Genomic DNA, 19,981 nt, shown 5'->3' with positions numbered 1-19,981 from the left:
TACTGAAGGTTAAACTTAAATGTTTTGGCCACATAATAAGAAGATAGGGTTCACTGGGAAAGATCCTGGTGTTGGGAAAGCTTAAAGGCAAAAGGAAAGGGGGACAGCAGAGGATTAGATGGTCAGATCATATTATAGAAGCAATGAACATGAACTTGGAGAGACTTTGAGAGAGAGTGAAGGATAGAAAGAATTGATCATGATTGAAAGACTGAACAACAATAATACCAACAAATTTTCCACCTATGTAGGCTATGTTCCTTATACATCTTACTAAATTACTATTTTCATGGCATGCTATGATTGAAAAAATTCATCTCTAAGATGGCTAGCCCTTAGTGATAAACCAACCTAAACTTATCAAGGCTGGTCCTTGGATGACATACATATAGTCCATCACTGGGATTATATCAGAAGCTTACCAGCTTCCTTAGCCACCTCTGAGTGTTGGGAATTTGAGCAGAGGCCTGGATAATTCATGTTGTCTACCTTTTTTAAAAAGTTTAAAATGTTGTTCTACAGAAACTTAATTGTTCTTGAACTTTTTTTTTTTCTCAGTGCCTTCTCATTTACCTATTCTTATTGAAACAGCTACATTACCAGTCTACAACAGAGAGAAGATAACAGGCTAGGGAAATGAGGAAAGTCATTAGAAAATTTCTCCCAAGCTATGAGTTTTCTTAAATCATTCACTATGGCTCTAACAGATCTTAGAATGGTTGTACAAAGATGGTTCTCTGAGTTTCTCTGGTACTCCCTTTCCATAAAGTCATGGTGCCATGAAAAGTTTGAGTCAACTTCCTAAGGCAACATTTGTTCTAAAGTATACAGAGTAGGAAGTTATATGCAACTGTGTCCTTCCTTTGAGAGGCTGAGTTAAAGAATAGTGTAGATAAGATAGGTTAAAGATAGGTAAAGTTAAAAAATATATAGATAGATTTCTCAAATAATAACAGATTGGCAAAATTCAGCTAAATGCCTCAACTATTTATTAGTTCTCTGCATAAAGTACTGTGCTAAATTTCAAGTTTAGCCAACAGCTAATTAACTCTTAAAGAGCTAATCATTGTATTGGGCCCATCTGACACATGCATTAGTAATTGCCCATATAGTACACTGTAGTAGATGATAATTGCATTATAGAGATACTGTGCAACATGATAGAGAAGAATTTTCAAGTTTCCCCTACTCTTAGTAATATTACCAACAAATTTAATTTATCTACTATGTTTCAAAGTATGTGAAGCATGTTATATTCATTGTACCCTGTGAATTTCACAACTCTTGAGTTGGTAGGGATTAGGGTTATTATCCCCATTTTACAGATGATAAAAAGATTGAGCAAGGTTGATTCTAAGCCCCTGGTCACTTAGCTAGGATTTACAGCCAATTCTTCCTGACAGTGCTGCTTCATTCTTATGTGTGACAGAGGTGACAACCAATAATGTGAGCAACCAAAATTTTAAAAATAGAAACTGAAAGTCTTCTGCTCTCAGAATGTCCAGCCAATTTTTTTTGAAGTTTTTGTTGTCAGTAGTGGCTGTAGAAACCTTAATTTTGCATTTTTTCTGGATTTTCTAAGGAAAAATCTCTTTCTCATCTGATGTTTAATTTCTTCTTCAGGGCTTAAAGAGAAGTTAAATTTGTTTAGCATGAACTGCCTGTTGATGGGTCAGATTTCAGGCTATCTCTAAATCTCACTTTAAAAATAAAGCAGGGCCAGAATTCAGATCCTTTTCACAAGTGTTTATTATGCATTTACTTTATGGGATTGTGTTTTGGGAGGGGAAGAGGGTAGGTGGTGGGTGGGGATAGGAATAGCTAAAAAGCTTGAATAAGTCCTCTCTTCCCTGCCTTCTTTCTTCCAGTTTACAGTCTAAAGAGATTACCCCATACAAATAATTTTAATAGTAAAATTGCTTGAGATATAAATGAAAATTCTAAGTGAGATTAAAAAGGTGTGTGTGTGTGTGTGTGTGTGTGTGTTTGCTTGCACACGTGTGCATAAGTGCAAAGCATTCTTGCTGTCATATGAGGAGGTGGTATTTAAACTTGGGATATAAAAGATTATTGTTCATCCTTCATTCTCCAAGAGGACCAAGACATTAGGGAGGTGATACCATGATATGCAAGTCATTAGGCTCATTTTCTCCTTCACAACTATCTGAGTTTGGTAGTCAGATATAGCTCAGTCCTAAAGAAGACCCCCAGATGTGGTGGGAGACCTTGGCCCTGTGTGTATGTGTGGGGGTAACTTGGGTAAAGTAACTTGCCTAGGAGGTATGTATTTGGGGCTGGATTTGAACTTGTCCTCCTGATTTTAGGGCTGGTGCTCTATCCACTATGACATCTAGCTATCCTGTGTCTTGGCTTTTTTTACCTACTTAGGCAATACCCTTTCAGTGGTTAAAGTTAGGTAAAAATTGTTGCCAAGAATGACCTCTTATCTAGTCGAAATAAATGAATAAATAAATAAATCTGGACCCTCTGGATTTCTGGCTAAAACAGAAAAGATTTTTATTTACATTTTACACTGAATCTGTCTGGGCCCAAACCATAAACCAACTGGGGCTTGGCCTAAAAGCAATTGTTGCTCAATCTATGAAAGCCGGAATAATTTGGATTTAAGTCTTAGTCCTTAAGAAAACAATTTACAACAACAGCCACTACCACCTTTTTTGAGGTTGGGGTGCAATCCGACTCTTCCTGTACCAGGCCACCAAAATGTTGAAGTTATCTACTGATGGAATAGGGAAGTACCTCAAAAGTATATTGGGGTTATAGGCCCAGTGTCATGGATGGTCTCAAAAGAATTTATAGGTATACACTTCCAAATCAAGGGGCAGAGATTTTATTTCTCTACTAAGAGCTGGCTAAATTAATTGAGAAGATAGAGTTGGTGAGGTACAGTTAAGCCCTTTTATAGGAAAAATGTATTCTGGGGTTTTGACATCATAACTTGGCTTTCTGATTGAATCCAGTAAAGGTGGGGTTTTCCAGAGATCTCCACTTGGGGTGTGTCTGAAATCAGAAGTCCATTTGAACCAAAGGTCTAGTTAAGAACAAAAGACCCATAAGAGGCTGAGATGATCCTGTCGGTGCTCTTCCCTGCTATTCTCTGGGAGTATTATAAAGCTATCTTTGCTCCTCCCTGTTTGCTCCTGGATATAATTAGGCTTCCAGATTGTTTACTGTGAATCAGGCTATTTCTGCTAAAGGCCACCTGGCCATCCAGGACATCACCATCACCTTGAGAAAGAAAAGCACAATTCCTTATACATTGCAAAGAGTGACTAAATGCTAACTAAACTGAATTGAATCTAGCCCTTACCAGGTAAATGCCTCTCACAGTTCTCTCTGTATGTCTGTCTGTTTCTCTGTCTTCTGTGTCTCTGTCTGTTTAGAAAGACAAAAAACCATTGCTTATCCTCAAGAAATTTAAATTTTACTAAAACCATGTATAAAGCTTATCTCACAGCCAGTTGAAGGATGTAATAAACTGGATAAGGCTTTTCACTCATTCAGTAAACTTTTATGAAGCAGTTGTGCTAAGTGCTGGGGATACAAAAAAAGGCAAAAGGTAGTCCCTGACCTCAAGAAGTTTATAATTTATTGGGAAAGAAAATATGCAAAGTAAGCTATTGATCTGATAATAGGAAATAATTAACAGAGGGAATTAAAAGGGGTCAGGAATGGCTTCCTGCGGAAGGAAACCTTAAGGAAGCCAGGGAGGTCAATAGTCTGAGCATAGGAGGCATGGAGGACTTCCTAAATGATTGGATTTGAAGCATGAGGGAAGAGGATGGAGTAAAAAAAAATTAAATATGAGAGACCAGTGTAATGGTGGCACATTCAAAAATTAGGCTTAAAAGGGGGAGCAAGTTTTGAGAGACAGATAATAACCTTGGTTTTGAATGTATAGATTTTAAGATTGTCAGTGGGATGCCCAGAGGACATCTTTGCCCATGTGAATCTAGAGCTCCATAAAGAGGTTAGGACTGAAGAGAGAGATATGAAGGGGCCTTTGGAGAATAAGTTCTACATGATTATTTGAGGAGGAAGAAGAACCATCATATTCAATTAGGGGGAAATCAGGAACAACTTCTCAAAGAATCTCAGCCTTCAAAGCTAAGAATTCTGAGAGGTGGAAGTAAAATGATCTACTTTCTGGGCTTGGAGACTAAATGACTTGTCTCTACGGTCCTTTTGCAGATATAATCTATGCACCTATTAATAATGTACTGCCAAAAAAAAAAAAAAATGGAAAGAGGAACCAGATGCCACTTATGGTGGCAGTAGAAAAGACATGACTGTGTAGTAAGTTACAATACTTGGTGACCAGAAATTGCAAGAGGATCAATGACTCCAGTTAGGATTTAGTGGTCAGGAAAAGTTCAGAAAGTACTGAAAAGTGAAAATCCAAAGGTCAAAGATAATGGTTCCCAAAACTGACTCAAAGAGAAGTCAGTGACCCCAGAAAACAGACAATTAATGTAGTAGGATAGAAGCTTGGGACTTAGAGAGTCAGGAAGGCCCAAATTTGAATCTTGCCTCAGACACTTAATAGCTGTCTGATCATAGACAAATTATTGAAATTGTCTCACTTTCTCCATCCTAGAAAATAGAGATAGTGCCAGTCTTCTAAAGTTATTGTGAGAATCAAATAAATAAAGTACTTTGCAATACAAAGACCTGGGGTCTGGAAAAGAGATTGATGATCTAGGGGGACAGTTTGTAGGAAGTTTGTGGGAATTGCATGTTAGGGAAGTTTGTGAAGTGAGTCTCGAGGCAAGCAGAAGCCAGGCTATGGTTCAGTTTTAAATTAAAGATATAATTAAAATAGCAAAGAGGTGGTAGAACTTGAGGGGTAACACCTTCCATTGCCCTCATTCTACCCAATAGAGTGGGAGACGATCATAATTGGATGAAGAGTAGGAAATGTAGTTGAATAAATAAAGAGAATAAAACGTTTGTAATATTTACTGTGTTGAAGTGGCACAGTAAATAAGAGTATTGGGACTGGGGTTAGGAAAACTCATCTTTCAGAGTTAAAATCTGTCCTCAGACACTAGCTGTGTGATTCTGGGTAAGTCACATAACTGTGTTTGCCTCAATTTCTCATTTGTAAAATGAGCTGGAGAAGGAAATGATGAATTATTTGAGTATCTTTGCCAAGAAAGCCCTAAATGGAGTCACAAAGAGTGACTCTCACAGAGAGTTTGGAGATTTCTGAAATAAAACAGCAATAATCACTGTGGGATATGAAATAGGGAGAGAGAGTTTGTGGTGCAAGGATTGTACACCTGCAGTGTAGGCAGATCTGAGGTTACAGTTCTGCTACTGTTAGTACAGTCTTTGGGACAGTGGGCTGCAGACACCTGGGGGATTAGTTGCATCTTTGAGGGCCAGTGATTGCATTTCATAGACTCACAGAAATGTCCTATCAGTCCTGACACTGGGATTTTTGTGTGCTCCAGACAGTGACCTCTCTAGGGAGCACAGATTTAGAAGAGAGTTATGAATAAGGAAATATGAAAATAGAATATCCCTTTGTTGGAAGCTGCCATTTTTTTTTCTTTGCTGTTCTGTCAGATTGAAATGGTTCTGCTCCTAGGGGCCCACTCACTTATATCTTCCTCCCTTAGGACAGCACACCTGGGGAGTTGTGGAGAATATTCTTGGATGAAAAATGAGTGTGCGTTACAAATATGTTTTGCTAGATACCTAATCCATTTTCTGAGTTATTTATGCAAAGCTTGCCTTTGCCATATAGCGCTTTAAGAAGAGCTGCCTTTTAAATAATAGAATGGCAATTCATAGTTTCAGAGGAGTTCAAAAGCTTTGCTGATGTGATCTGATCCCTGGCACATCCCCCAACATTGGGGGGAGGAGGGCCTAGTCTTTCCTTCAGTTTATAGAGAAACTGATAGTTCCAGGTTTGGAACTGGAAATGGTTCAGCAGTCAGAGGATCTGGTTCACATGGAGCTTCTAACTTGTTACCTTGGTGATCTTAGGTTTATTACCGAACATCCCTGGACCTTACCTTCCTCATCCGTAAAGTAAGGTGGGCCTTTGAAAGAGCCTTCTAGCTGGAGACCTGATCCTGTGACTCTCATTTTCCAAATCTGCAGAAACCTACATTGCTAATATTTCTAATTCTTCTTTTGCTAAGAGAAGCAAACTGGTCCTTGTGTGAACCAGTTCATTCCCAGGCCTGTCCCTTACCCAGCACACCTCCTACTGTTTAATTTTTCTCCCAGGGTTAACATTTTTCTGAGAAAAAAAGCCGCTGTGGTGATAATTTTCTTGTCGAGGTTTTAAAAATCTTTGTTGTGGGCCTGTCTAGTGGCAAGTATCCAGTTGGTGAAGATCATGTAGTTCTTTCCTCTTTAAATTGCATAACCTTTCATGCTTGTTTTGAACCAAGTCTCTGTTTTTTGAGGTCCTAAGAGAGGATGCCTTTTTAAAGTGTCTGCATTTTTGTTTTGCAGGTTAGTGGGTCAGAGAAGAGTTTTGGGCTGCCTGGAATTTCCTGGGTTTTCTGGCTGGTGAGTCTTTAGCTTATCCTGTATTGTATACTGATTAGTTTTCAGATGAATAGCCAGGTAAGATAAGGAAAACCTAAATTTTCCAACTTTAAATTTATATAAAGAAGTTGCTAGACAATCCTGAGGGTTCTTTGCATCAGTCCTTATTCTTTTTTTATATTTGATGGGCCCCCTTTGAATGAATGAGTACTCTATTTAGGGCATTTATTAAGGGCTTCCTGAATGCTAAGCTATTGTACATAGCATGGGGAAATAAATATATAATGCCTTTAAGAAACTTAACCTTCTAATGGAATGAGACAAGACATATTGTAGGATTCAGCTTTCAAGTCTGGTGGAAAAGTCTCATGGTCCTCTGGGTACAGCAGTTGTACACATACATGTTAATGTCTCTTCTTTAATGTCATTTCCACTGATAAAATAACTACTTTTTGATGAAGCACTGGACAATGCCAAGGACTCTAGTGCAAAAACGCTCTTTGGTAGTAGATCCTTTTTCAAAGGTTAAAGTTTTCAAATGTATTCAATAAAATGCATAGGATTACAAAGAAAATCAATTATGTTGAAATACAATTATCAAAATATTTTAAAAGGTAATGGACCTTCTGTTAAGATTCCCTTAGGGTTTTTTCCTTAGGCTCAGGCAAAGCCCCTTTTTTTAAAAATTTTTTATTTCTTATTTTTATTTATTTATTTATTTTTTAATAGCCTTTTATTTACAGGTTATATGCATGGGTAACTTTACAGCATTAACAATTGCCAAACCTCTTGTTCCAATTTTTCACCTCTTACTCCCCTACCCCCTCCCCCAGATGGCAGGATGACCAGTAGATGTTAAATATATTAAAATATAAATTAGATACACAATAAGCAAAGCCCCTTTTTTAAGGAGTTACAATGTTTCTAATGTTTTTGTGGAGGGTTGCCATATAGTGGAAGACAGATACATCTTTCAATTTTCTGATTTGGATTTTCACATGTATTACTGAGAGTGAGAATAATAATAGTAGCTAACATATGTAGAGCTTTATGTTCTGCAAAGCACTTACATATTGAGTTTCACAACAACCTTAGGAAGTTGGTGTTATTATCTGAAAAAAGTGAGGCAGAAGTTCATTTACTTATTTAGGGTCAGATAACTATTAAATATCTGAGGCAAGATTCAACTAAGGCCTTGCCAACTCTGAAGTCCCAGGATTCTGTTCACTATACCTCCTCTCTTAGCTTTCTGGGGCCACTAGCTTCTCTTTGAGTCAGTTTGGGGGACCATTATCTTTGACCTTTAAATTTCCTCTTTTCTACATCTTCCCTGACCAGTCACTCCTAATTCAGGCCATTTAGTCTCTTGAAATATCTGAGCCCTATCACTCATTTTACTTCTCTTTTCTTCTTCTTTCACCTGTAACTTCCACCCTATGCCATCTTTCTTTTTTTCTTTTTCTTTTAAAGCTTTTTATTTCTAAAACATATGCATAATCTTCGACATCCAACTTTGCATAACCTTGTGTTCCAAATTTTTCCCTCCCTTCCCCCACACTTTCTCCCCTAGATGGCAAGTAATCCAATATATATTAAATATATGCAATTCTTCCATACATATTTCCACAATTATCATGCTGCACAAGAAAAATCAAATCAAAAAGGAAAAAAAAAATGAGAAAGAAAACAAAATGCAAACAAATAAAAAGAAAAAAGTGAAAATACTATGTTGTATTCCACACTCAGTCCCCACAATCCTCTCTCTGGGTGCAGATGGCCCTTTCCATCACAATTCATTGGAACTCTGCCACCTCTTTCCATTTACTCCTTGCAGACACATCATCGAAATGGCTCATGGATTGATATCAGCAAGGGACCTTAGAAATGCTTTAATCTAGCCCACTCTTTTTATAGATGTGTTGGGGGGTGGGTCTCCAAATATTTAAGTGACTAGCCCAATATCATGCAAGTATTAAAATTAAGAATTTATTATAATTTTTACAACCACAAATTATAAACATACAGTAAATTTACATGGCATACACAGATATTTGTTGATCAACTCTGATGTTCTTTGGCTGTGACTCATAACTAGTGAATAAATAATAAATACATCTTTTGATGGGATGAACATTTGAGTATTGTTTTCTTTTGATTACAATGCCCTACATGAATTACATGTTTGAGAGTGGGATTGTTGTCTAACAATGAGCTTGCCTTTCTATCTTAGCATTTCTTGGATATGAGAGAACTGTGTTTGCAGAATAACTAGGTCATTGATATCTATTTTGAAGGGAATGTGACCACAGCTACATGAATATTTAATTTCCGGATCAAATCCTGTTGGACTGGTTTACTGGGGAAGCAGGCAGCAAGCACTCCCTGGTTGGTCATATGGGTATTTATAAAGTGTTAAGAGTCTGAGGGTAATGAAGCACTTGAGTTCTGCTTTCTAGGGAGCAGTATAGAGGTTTTTAAAAACCCTCAGGAAAAGGACTGCATCTTTTTTCCCCCTTAACTAGTTCTGTGGTATATTCTGAAAATCATTGGCTCTTAGTGACTGCTCCAATTTTTAATTTTGAGTGAATCTGGTTTTTTTATTCTTTTGCAGTCATCTGACATTTTAACTTTGCTAATGAAGATCTTTCTAAAGACCTGATAAGCTCTGCAAATTGAAGTCACCAGAGCTCTGAGTTCTGAATATATACCTCCTTGTTCAAGTATCAAGATATCACTATTTAGTGGAGCTTGGTTTAAAATTGATTAAGGAACTTCTAAAAGTGTGCAGGATAGTATTAGGTTCTCACTTGGTATAATCTAACAGGACTCAGGATTTGCGGTAGTTCAGTGAGTTTGCTCCAGTTTCCCTACTACTAATGTCTCTGGTTTCCTTTAAAGCTGAACTAAAGTCCCACTTCCTATGAGAAGCTTTCTCCAACTCCTCTTAATTCCAGGGCCTTCCCTTTGCTACTTACTATTTATCTTGTATATAGCTTTGTATGTATGTATTTTCAGATTCTCCCTGAACTCCTAGGGGACTATCTTTTGTCCCTTTTTCTCCCCAGTGCTTAGCATAGTGGGTTTAATACATGTTTACTGAATTGAATTGAATTAGGCTTTTGAATCTTTTTGTTATTTTTCATTCACATGTAGCTCTGGTTGAGTACTTAAGTAGCTTTTTCCCCACATAAATACCTGTTTATACTAAGTCTAAAAAATGTACACCTGACATGTTGCCATATTTACCTGAAAAATCCACCCTTTTCTCTCTGCCCCCTGCACTTCTCCTATTTTTAAGGAGAAATAGGATACTTTTTTTCTTTTTACAACTCTTGTCTCTCCCTCAACCCCTCCATTGTCCTTTTCCTGTTGGTATTGCCCTCAACAACAGCAGTCCTGGACTTCTGAAGGCTTGGAAAGAGCAACCAAAGAAGTGTTTAATTAAAAGTCTGTTTTCTGAAAGTAAAAAAAAAGACTGTGAAAAATACTGTTTACTGTTTTTCAGCTGCTCTTATTAAACTTTCAATCATTGTGTTCCAAAAGGGAATCCAGCCAGAGCAGCAAGAAAGGAAGAATCACTTTTTTTCCCCCTGGCTATAATCCTCTCAAGAAACAGGATCACCTAAGTGAAACTCAGATTTCCTCCTCTCCTCCTCTCCTCCCCTCCCTCCTCCTCTTCCCCTCCTCCCCCTCCTCCTCCTCCTCCTCCTCCTCCTCCCCCTCCCCTTTGTCCTTTTAATCATTAACATTATTTTTCTAGAATTTGGGGAATTATGCAAGTAATCAGGCAGATTTTATATCATAAAGGACTCATAAAACTTTAGACTCTTTCCTCAGTTCAGGTTCACCTTAGCATTTTGGGGTTAAGGTAGTGCTGAACTCAGAAATCTTTAAAGTCTCAATATTTTCTTCATTTTTGACCACTGAATTGGTGTCTTTCTTTGTACTTTGTAAAGATGAATGAACTGAAGTTGGAAGGGACCTTAAAAGCCATAATGGGATAAATTTGAGCAATGATGAAGCAGGTCCAAACTATTTGTCCAAGAGCACAGATAACTAAATTATGAGAAGTGGAATTTGAACTTAGGTCCTCTGCCCCTAAAAGCCAGTGAGCTTTTGAGTGAGCCAGGGAGTACCATGCTATGTTTTTGGAGGAAACTACAGATGAAAGGTTATATTTTGGGACTTTAGGAACTCTGATTTTATGAAAATCACTTCTTTTTGACTTTTCAGAGTTAGTAAAGCCCTGGGTTGATGGAGCCAGTGGGCTAATGTCAGGTAGTCCAGTATTGGAAAAATAGAATGATTTACAGCATTTGATTTACTGAGTTTTTCTACTTCTTCCACTCTTCTCCATGTATGGATTGACTTTTTCCTCTTCTCCTTACCTTTTCAAAAATTCTGATCCATCTCTTAAAAGCCAGTTCAGATACTGCCTTCTCCATGAAGCCATCTCTGATTTCCACCCTCTGCTTAGTAATTATCTCAGCCACCATTTATATAACCCTATAGGTTTGCAAAACCTTTTTTACATATACAAGTATCCCAAAAATTTTGGTGCAATTTTAAGCTAGTTTAGGCAAGATTCTAACTTGGATTTTCCTGACTTTAAGTCCATTGTTATATCTACAACGTCACCTAGTTACCCTTCTCCACTGACTGATCATGATCTTTTTTGCATTTGACTCTATGGTATTTTTTAGATACAGGAGTCCTCAAACTACAGCCCGCAGGCCAGATGCAGCAGCTCAGGTCGTTTATCCCCCTCACCCAGGGCTATGAAGTTTCTTTATTTAAAGGCCCCAAAAAAGCAGTTTTTGTTTTTACTATCGTCTGGCCCTCCAACAGTCTCAGGGACAGTGAACTGGCCCCCTATTTAAAAAGTTTAGTATGTTCTCTCTTCTGTATAGTTACTTTATGTTCTTACCGTTTTGTCCTGCTAGGCTGTAAGTTCCACAAGACAGGAACAGTATCTTAGTCAAATCTTGTATCACCCTTTGAACGTAGCACAACACTTTAGCCAATTAAAACATATATATTTGTTAACTAAGAAAAGAGAGTGGGATAGTGGAGAGAATATTGTCTTCAGGGCCAGGAAGACCTGGACTCAGTTTGAGACTTGCCCCTGACATATACAGGTAACTTTCTAAAACTATTAATTAAAGGTGGTTTCTGGTGTTTGTACTGGGAGTTGGTGATTGGGGGGAAACAGAGCTTTCATTGGGAAGGATCTAATTAATTAGGTTCTTAGAAATTGCTATCAGTAAAGGGATCTGCAAGAAAAAATAAGTGTCTTAGAAGAAAACTTTCTGGAATCAAAAGGTGACATTTCCCCCCTGAAACTGAAGTAACAATATCAACTATTAAAACAGAAAATGCATCATCTAGTATTTTGGAGGCAGCCTAACGAAAAGCAAAGCAAAGCAAATCCTGCCATCAGTAGATCAGATAAAAACTGCATGCTAAAGTCATTGACCATAGTCCCCCTGTGTGATTCTCCTCTCAGGACTATAAACATAAAAATAAACATTTGAAATGTCTAAGGCAGTGGTTCTCAAACTTTTGTTTTCAGTATCTTTATCTTATTAAAAATTATTGAGGATCTCTCCAAAGAGTTTTTATTTATCTGGGTTATATTTATAGACATTTACCATATTGGAAATAAAAACTATTTTTGAATTTGTAGACCCTCTAAAAGGGTTTCAGAGATCCCCAGGATTCTGTAGTCTAGACCATACTTTGAGAACCACTGGTCTAAGGGAATAGATAGTGTTTCCAAGGTGTCTGGTTTTACTCAGCCTTTGGTTCTTAAAATGGGTATCTGTTCTTCTGTTTACCTAGGCTAGAGTCTGGTTTCCCTTTGGAAAGTTCAGGTCCTCTGTTCTGTATATCCTATTCAGTAAGGACTCTTAGGAGAAAAGGACAATTTGATCATAAACACAGAGGAGGAGGGGCCATTTAGGCCAACTCCCTCATTTTGAAGATGAAGAAACTAAAGCAAGTTGTACACAATAGATCATCTTTTATTATCACATTAAGTTATGGAAACATTTGTTTTGTTCCATAAAATTAAAAAATGCAAATCTAATGCTCTTGATACTACCCCCACACCCAAAAGAAACTCAGGCCCAGAGAAAGATGAATTGCTCAGAGATAACCAGAAGACAATTAGCTAAGAGGGAATTAGAACCAGATCCTCTTACCACACCTAAGGAGAGAGGTACATTAAAAATAATGTCTTTCTAAAATAGTTGATTATTTTTCACTGACTTCTTTCTTTTGTCAGGGTTTTGTTCTTGCTCTGCCACCAACTAGTTAGATGAATTTGGACAAGTCAACTTGTCTAGATTTCAGTTCCTGTATTTATAAAATGCATTTAGATTTGATTTCTAAAAAGCTAGTGGTTAGGGTGGATAGAGCACTGAGTTTGGAGTCAGGAAGATCTAAGTGCAAATGCCATCTCTCATACTGACTGGGACCTTAGGCAAGATTTTTGTCTGCCTCATTTTCCTCATCTGTAAAATAGAAATAATAATAGTACCTATACCCTAAGGTTGCTGTGAGGACCAAATGAGACAATTTTTATAAAGCACTTAGCATAGTACCCGACACATAGATCCAGTAGCATTCTGTCATCATCATCATTATCATAACTGAGGGACCCTTCAGTTCTATATTGCTGTTAAATTATTGTAGGGCAGGGATTCTTAACTTGGGTGTCTGGGAATTTGTTTTATATTTTTAAAATGAATATATTTCAGTATAATTGGTCTCTTTTGTAATTCTGTGACTTTAGTTTTAATGTATTAAAAAAATATTACTCTGAGGTCTGTAGGCTTCATCGGGTACACACACACACACACACACACACACACACACACACCCAATGAAGAAATCCCTGTCTAGGGGATAATCTAGTCGTAGAGTATTTTATTTCCTTTGTAGGGACCTGAGCAATGGGCTTAAGGCAATTCAGATCATTATACATTTCTGAAAAGGGACATATACGATCCCTTTAGCTAGCTATTTTTTCTTTTTTTTCTTTCTTTTTTTTTCTGTTTCAATTGTTCCTAAATTGTCTTCTGCCTTTGTATGTCAGGGACCTGTGATTCTGTTCATGTGAGGACTCCCCTTCACTGATCTGAAACCCATTCATAATTTAAAGGCTTTTAGAGAGTTATTTCAAGCTCAAAGGAATTGTGACTTCACAGGATCATACAGTTAATAAATGTCATAGGAGGGATATGAATCCAGGGAGGTATTCAATGTCCAGTCCCCACGGGTTAGACCGCACTTCCTTTCCTGTTCATTAAGTCTCATTTAAGTGGTTCTCCTTAGCTGTACACTTTTAAATGTACATTTTTGTAGATGTGTTCTAACAGAAAGTCAGAGATGAGGGCAGCTAGGTGGTGCCATGATGCACAGGGCACTCACTGGGCCTGGAGTCAGGAAGACTCATCTTCAGGAGTTCAAATCCAACCTCAGACACTTACTAGCACTTAACCCTATTTGTCTTAGTTTCCTTATTTGTAAACTGAGCCGGAAAAGAAAACTACGAACCACTTCAATATCTTTGCCAAGAAAATGCCAAATGGGGTCACAGTCAGATCCGACTGAAAATGAAAAACGACTGAGCAACAAAAATAAGGCTGGTGGGTTGGAATTGAGTTAAATTCCAGATTTGGTTGGATGCAGTTCATGTGGTTGGAGTTTTACTAGTGCTCCAATATTGAATGCTGTCATAGTCATCTTAAGAATCAAGGCTACTGTGTCCTTGGTGAGTTGCACAGGACTAACCACTGAAACTTTGTTTTAAGTAAATTAAATAATAAATTTCCTTCATAGTCGGACCTTTCTGCTTTGGTATGGCTTTGACAGATCTTCTTTTGTGTGGGCCTCTTGGAAGAGCTTTGCGGTGGGGGCAGGGTGTGGATTGGTCCACATCCTCCTTGAAACTGTAGATCCCTTTGTTAAATCCTACTGTTTGCACCAAGCTATGCTTTGCATCTGTCTTCAGTCAACCTTATCTTGACTTTCAGTTTCTTCCAGAGGATGGAATTAATTGAGTTGTCTGCAGCCCACTTTCTGCCTAATTAAACACTGGCCTGACAAACCTTGCCAACCCACCTGGTTTTTGTATTTTTTTATTACCTGATGTTGAAGGTTGGCTTTGGCACTGTGTCATGCTTGTGTCTTACTGATAACTGGGAAGCTGAATTTGTTATTTGTCTTGGATTTTCTTTGTTAAGTCAATTACTTTTTTAAAAAAATAGTGCAGTATTGCCATCTCTTAACTTTAACCTTTGAATTTCCTTTCTGCTTCTTTTGGAAAAATTTTAGAAACTTTAGAGGTGATTGATTGATCCTATAAAAGAAATTGCAGCAATCACCTAACATTTACTCATTCCCCAATGTGTCTGTCCAGAGCACTGTGCTAAACTCCAGGAGAAAGAGATCCTTGGGTAAGATAGTCTGCCTACATGGAACTTCAGTTACATAGGGAAAAATATGAAGGACACGTGATTATAATACATCATAAATACATTAGAGAGGAGTAAACAATGCTCTAGGAGTTCTTCAAAGAGCTTAAATTAATAAGGAACAATATGAAGTGTACTTGTAATGATAATACAAATAATACATCATAAATACTCCATAGAAATATGGGAGTGTTTTGGGGATTCCAAGGTAAAATGGTCAACCTGACTTTGAGAAGTCTATGGAAGAGGTGATATTTGAGTTCATAGACTATTAACTTTAGACCTTTTACAATCCAGAAAGATTGGGTTTTAAAGGATAGATAGTGTTGAATGTTTAGGAAAATGTTGCAGTTGCACAGAATATAAATACAACTAAGTGAAAAACAAGAGTATTCTTAAATTTAGTCCAGATATGCAGTGAATTTCCAGGTCTTGAGCTTATTGTTTTTGCTTTAATAGTATTTCATTTTTTCCAATTACATGTAAAGACAAACTTTAGTACTTTTAAAAAATTTTTGAGTTCAAAATTTCCTCCCTTTATCCCTTAAATTTTCCCCCTCCCTAAAGTGGTAAACAATTTGATATAGATTATATATGTGCTATCAGATAAGACATTTTCCTATTAGTAATGTTGTGAAAGAAGAAACAGACCAAAAGGAAGAAAAAACCCCATAAAAATAAAGTGAAATTTCTATGCTTTGATCTACATTCAGACTTCATCAGTTCATTCTCTGAATGTAGATAGCATTTTCCCTCATAAGTCCTTGAAATTGTCTTGGATCATTGTATTGCTGAGAATAGCCAAGTCCTTCATAGTTGATATGTGTAGTACAATGTTACTATTTTTGTGTATAATGTTTCTGCTCACATCACTTTGCATTAGTTCATGTAAATCTTTCCAGATATTTCTGAAATCAGTCTGCTAATCACTTCTTAGAACACAGTAGTATTTCATTACATTCACAGCTTATTTAGCCATTTCCCAATTGATGGTCATCTCCTCAATTCTAGTACTTTGCCACCACAAAAATAGCTGCTATAAATATTTTTATACAAAAAAAATTTTCCCTTTTTAAAAAATCCCTTTAAAAAAATCTCTGGGATACCAGCTAATGAGCTTTTTAGAAGTTGAGATTAGGCACTGATTCTTCCAGAAGAGCAAGAGATCACTGGTAGGAAATTCATTCTCTGTCTTTGCCATATATTACCTTTTATATATTACTTGCCATGTAAACTGTGACATGCCGGTGAACTGTGTTAGAGCCTCGATATGAATAGAACCTAGCTCCTTCTGTTAGATAGTCGACAACCTATTTTGGTCCAGACATTTGATTTCATTACTTTGGGGAACTCTCAGTGTGAATGAGTAACTGTTCTGCTATTTAGAGTTTTAAAAGGTTGGTCTGGGGGTGAGACTGAGAAGTTTGGTCATTTGCCTATGGTAACAGCCTGCAAGTGTCAGAGACTGGACTGAGGCTAAGGCTGGCTCTACCAATTACACATGAGGTAAGATAGTCTGAAAACCTAGAGATTGCCTGTTCTACCCTTTTGACTGGTTCTGTGTAGTTGAAGAGCTTGTTTAAAAATACTACAGAATATTTGGTGGCTCCTGTTGAACCCTGACCTAAAAGTATTTTAATATTGACTGTAATTCTAGTCCAATAAATTAGGGGAATGCTTCACTTATAATTTACCTAGATTTAAGAGAAAGCTTTTTATGCCTAGCTCCTTGCTTACAGGTGACACTCCAGATGGTGGGGATTTTCCCTGGCTGTCCCCACATGTCTAGAATCCTCTCTGTCCTCATCTCTGCCTCAGCTTCCCTGGCTTTCTTCAAGTCTGAGCTAAAATTCCACCTTCTACAAGAAGACTTGCCCAATACATCTTAATGCTAAGGCCTTTTCTTTCTGATTTATCTCCAACTTATTCTTGTATATGTCTTGTTTGTCCATAGTGTTCATATTTTATTCATCTATCAGTGAGAAAAAGAATAAAAAGACATTTCATTAAGAGAAATTTGGAGGTGGACTAATTTTTCTTGCTTTTCTGGATATCTATTCTTCCCTCCTGCCTCTTCCTCTACAATAGACTACAAGTTCCTTGAGGGCAGAGACTAATTTAAAAAAATATATCTTCAGCACATAGTAAGTGCTTGATAAATTGTGGGTGAATGAACTCCCTAACCATTATAGTGTATAAATCAATATTATGAGGATTTTTAAGATCTCAGAATTTCCATTTTTGAGGACTTTTAAGATGGATAAATCTACTTATTACATAGATTGTTAAGGGTCAGTCTTGTTTAAAGGATCTCACAAAGCCCCTAATGAAATTGATTCTTGATTGTATCTTTTGACCCAGAATACTTTATTTTTGGGTCTGGCATGCAGGAGAATGGGAAGTTGGAATAGAATAGAAAATTGGAAGAAAATACATGGAGTAGTTGGATTCAGTTTAACAAACATTAATGCACTTTGCTAAGTATTGGGGAAATGCTGAAAATGGTGAAGTCTCTGTTCACAATGAGTTTACAATGAAGTTAATTATGGTTTGGGCAATTTTGAGTGAATTACAGACCAATAAGGAAGTATGGTTTTATTTAGGAACTAGGCATCCAATCATGCCTGTTGGACATACTTTTTAATCAGAATATAATGTGTATACAAAAGTATAATGTTCTAGCCTTTTTTGTGTTTTGTCTTGCCCCTTTAGATTGGAAGCTTCTTGGGGGAGGGGGCAGGGAGTAATCCTTAGCACTTAGAACAGTGCCTGGCACATAGTAGGTGCTTAATAAATGCTTATTGACTGACAATATATATTTATATATTGACTGACTGACTCTAATATCCTCCTTTTATGTCTTTTCTAGCACCAGTGTCAAGTGCATCATAAGTGCCTAATACTTGTTGACTAGAGCTTATTGTCTGTTCTAAACAGTTTATCACTTTATTACTTCACTAAGCAGTGCCAGTTGTTTCTTAATCTTTAGCCTCCTTGATCTATTTGCAGCATTTGATGCTGTTGATTCTTTTTGGGAGTATCTTTTCCTCCTTTGATTTCTTGATCACCAGTTTACCTGATATCTCTTGGATTGTTCCTTTTGTGGGATTTTCCCCTTTCCCCCAATCTACATTTGGATATCTAGTCCCATGGTTTCAGTCATCATTTGTATTCATTTGAACTATTTGTATTCAGTTGAACCACATGTAGCTCTCTAAACATTCCTCAGGGCTCTCTAGTCTCTTGTTTCTAAATGAGCGTGCTCCAGGATGTCTTCTTAACTTGTGGATCACTCAAATTTAACTCATCCAGACCATAAAATTCAATTTCTATTGAATTTCTATTCATCCTTCTCCCCATCCCCAACAAGCTGCTCCTTCTAACTTCCATATATCTCTTAATGGCACCACTATCTAATTATCCAGGCTCAAAACTACAGTTATCTTTGACACATCTCTCCCTCCACAAGACCTCTTCCCATCCTTTTCCACTCTGATTATGACCATTCTATTGCAGGCCCTCATTACCCTTTAACTCATTACCCTTTTAACTGGCTTCACTGTGAATACTTCCTTCTACCCTATTATTTAGCACATTGTCAAAGTAACCTTCCTAATGTACAAGACTGGATACTTCATTCCTCTACTCAAAAACCTGTAGTAACTTTCTGTTACCTAAAGGATAAAGCACAAATGGCTTACTTTGCCATTCAAGGCCACCTAATTTTGATTCATATTGAATCGAAAAAATTGGTTCTAGGTTTACTTGCCATCTTTTTTATTCTGACCTTTGGAAGTTTCATACTATTATTTTGTATCTCCATTTGTTCAAGGTCTAACTCAGATTCCATCTCCTCCATAATTGTAGGTGGTTATTATACTTATTTTAATGCTAGATGTATCTCTAAAGTGAAGAGAGACTGTTATTTTTCATCATTTAATCTGCAGGGACTAACTTGCTTTGCACATGGTAGGCACTTCATAACTGTTTAAATTGGATTGAAGTGCCTTGATTGTTTCACATTACTTCCCAGTGAATCTCTAAGCTGGGATGTGGAGGTGGTTGGTTGGAATGGACTGTGTTTGCTTTCTGCTTTCTGTATAACCTGTAGTGCCAATAGGTAGGCGGCTCCCAATGGCATTTGTGATGTCAGGAGGAAGTGAGTCAGATAATGTGAGGAAATGTACCAGTATAGGTCTGTCTAGAGTATACTCGAGGGGAGTTATTAAAGGCTTTTCAGTTAGTGAAATGCCACTGTGATATTTATTTTGTAGGGGAGTTTTTGAATTGGCAAAGAGCTTTATCAAAGCTTTTGCAGGAGTTCAGATACATTTGTCGTTGTTCAGTCATTTCAGTTTGGGTCGACTCTTTGTGGCCTCACTTAAAAGTTTTCTTGGCAAAGATAGTGAAGTGGTTTGCCATTTCCTTCTCAAACTCAGATGAAGCTACTGAGGCAAATGGAGTGAAGTGATTTGCCCAGAGTGACACAGCTAATTAAGTGTCTAAGGTCAAATTTGAACTCAGGTCCTCCTAACTCCTTTATCAACTACACATCTAACTCAGATGTAAGGTGATAATAATCTGAACTCTAAGGTGGTGGTAGTGTGAATGGATAGAGACTAGGGAGAAGCCTGTTCTGGACTCATGACTGGGAAATCAAAAGGCTTTGAACCTGCATAGTATGACATGACAACAAATGTATGAGTCTCAAAAACAGTCAAGTCAGGAGAAAGAGCTATTTTAGGGGAAGGATTTGGAGTGATAGTTTCTAGTGGAGATGTTCACCAGACAGTTGGAAATGTGAGAACAGAGTTTACAAGAGAAGAACAAGAGATGTAAATTTGGGAGTCATCAACAAAAAATAGATGTGATTTCCATAAAATATATATAAAGAAGCAGTGAATTGAGCATTAAAATGGAGATAACATCCACATTTAGGATAATCTGCAAAGGAGGCAGAATATGTAATTGGA

At 37.3% G+C, this 19,981-nt stretch overlaps 1 protein-coding gene across 1 annotated transcript in view; it reads left to right on the top strand.

Annotated features, from left to right (window-relative positions):
* SMCO4 (single-pass membrane protein with coiled-coil domains 4) overlaps positions 1 to 19,981 on the top strand; it is a 92,243-nt gene that overhangs the window by 16,609 nt on the left and 55,653 nt on the right. The window contains exon 3 of the mRNA XM_031961390.1: positions 6,493 to 6,549. Coding sequence (XP_031817250.1) covers positions 6,493 to 6,549 — 57 coding nt within the window. The remainder of the gene's footprint in view (positions 1 to 6,492; positions 6,550 to 19,981) is intronic.

Source organism: Sarcophilus harrisii, chromosome 3 (assembly GCF_902635505.1).
Source record: "Sarcophilus harrisii chromosome 3, mSarHar1.11, whole genome shotgun sequence".
Taxonomy (NCBI): Eukaryota; Metazoa; Chordata; class Mammalia; order Dasyuromorphia; family Dasyuridae; genus Sarcophilus; species Sarcophilus harrisii.
The sequence above is the reverse complement of the archived record's forward strand: the minus strand, read 5'-3'. Positions and strand labels throughout refer to the sequence as shown.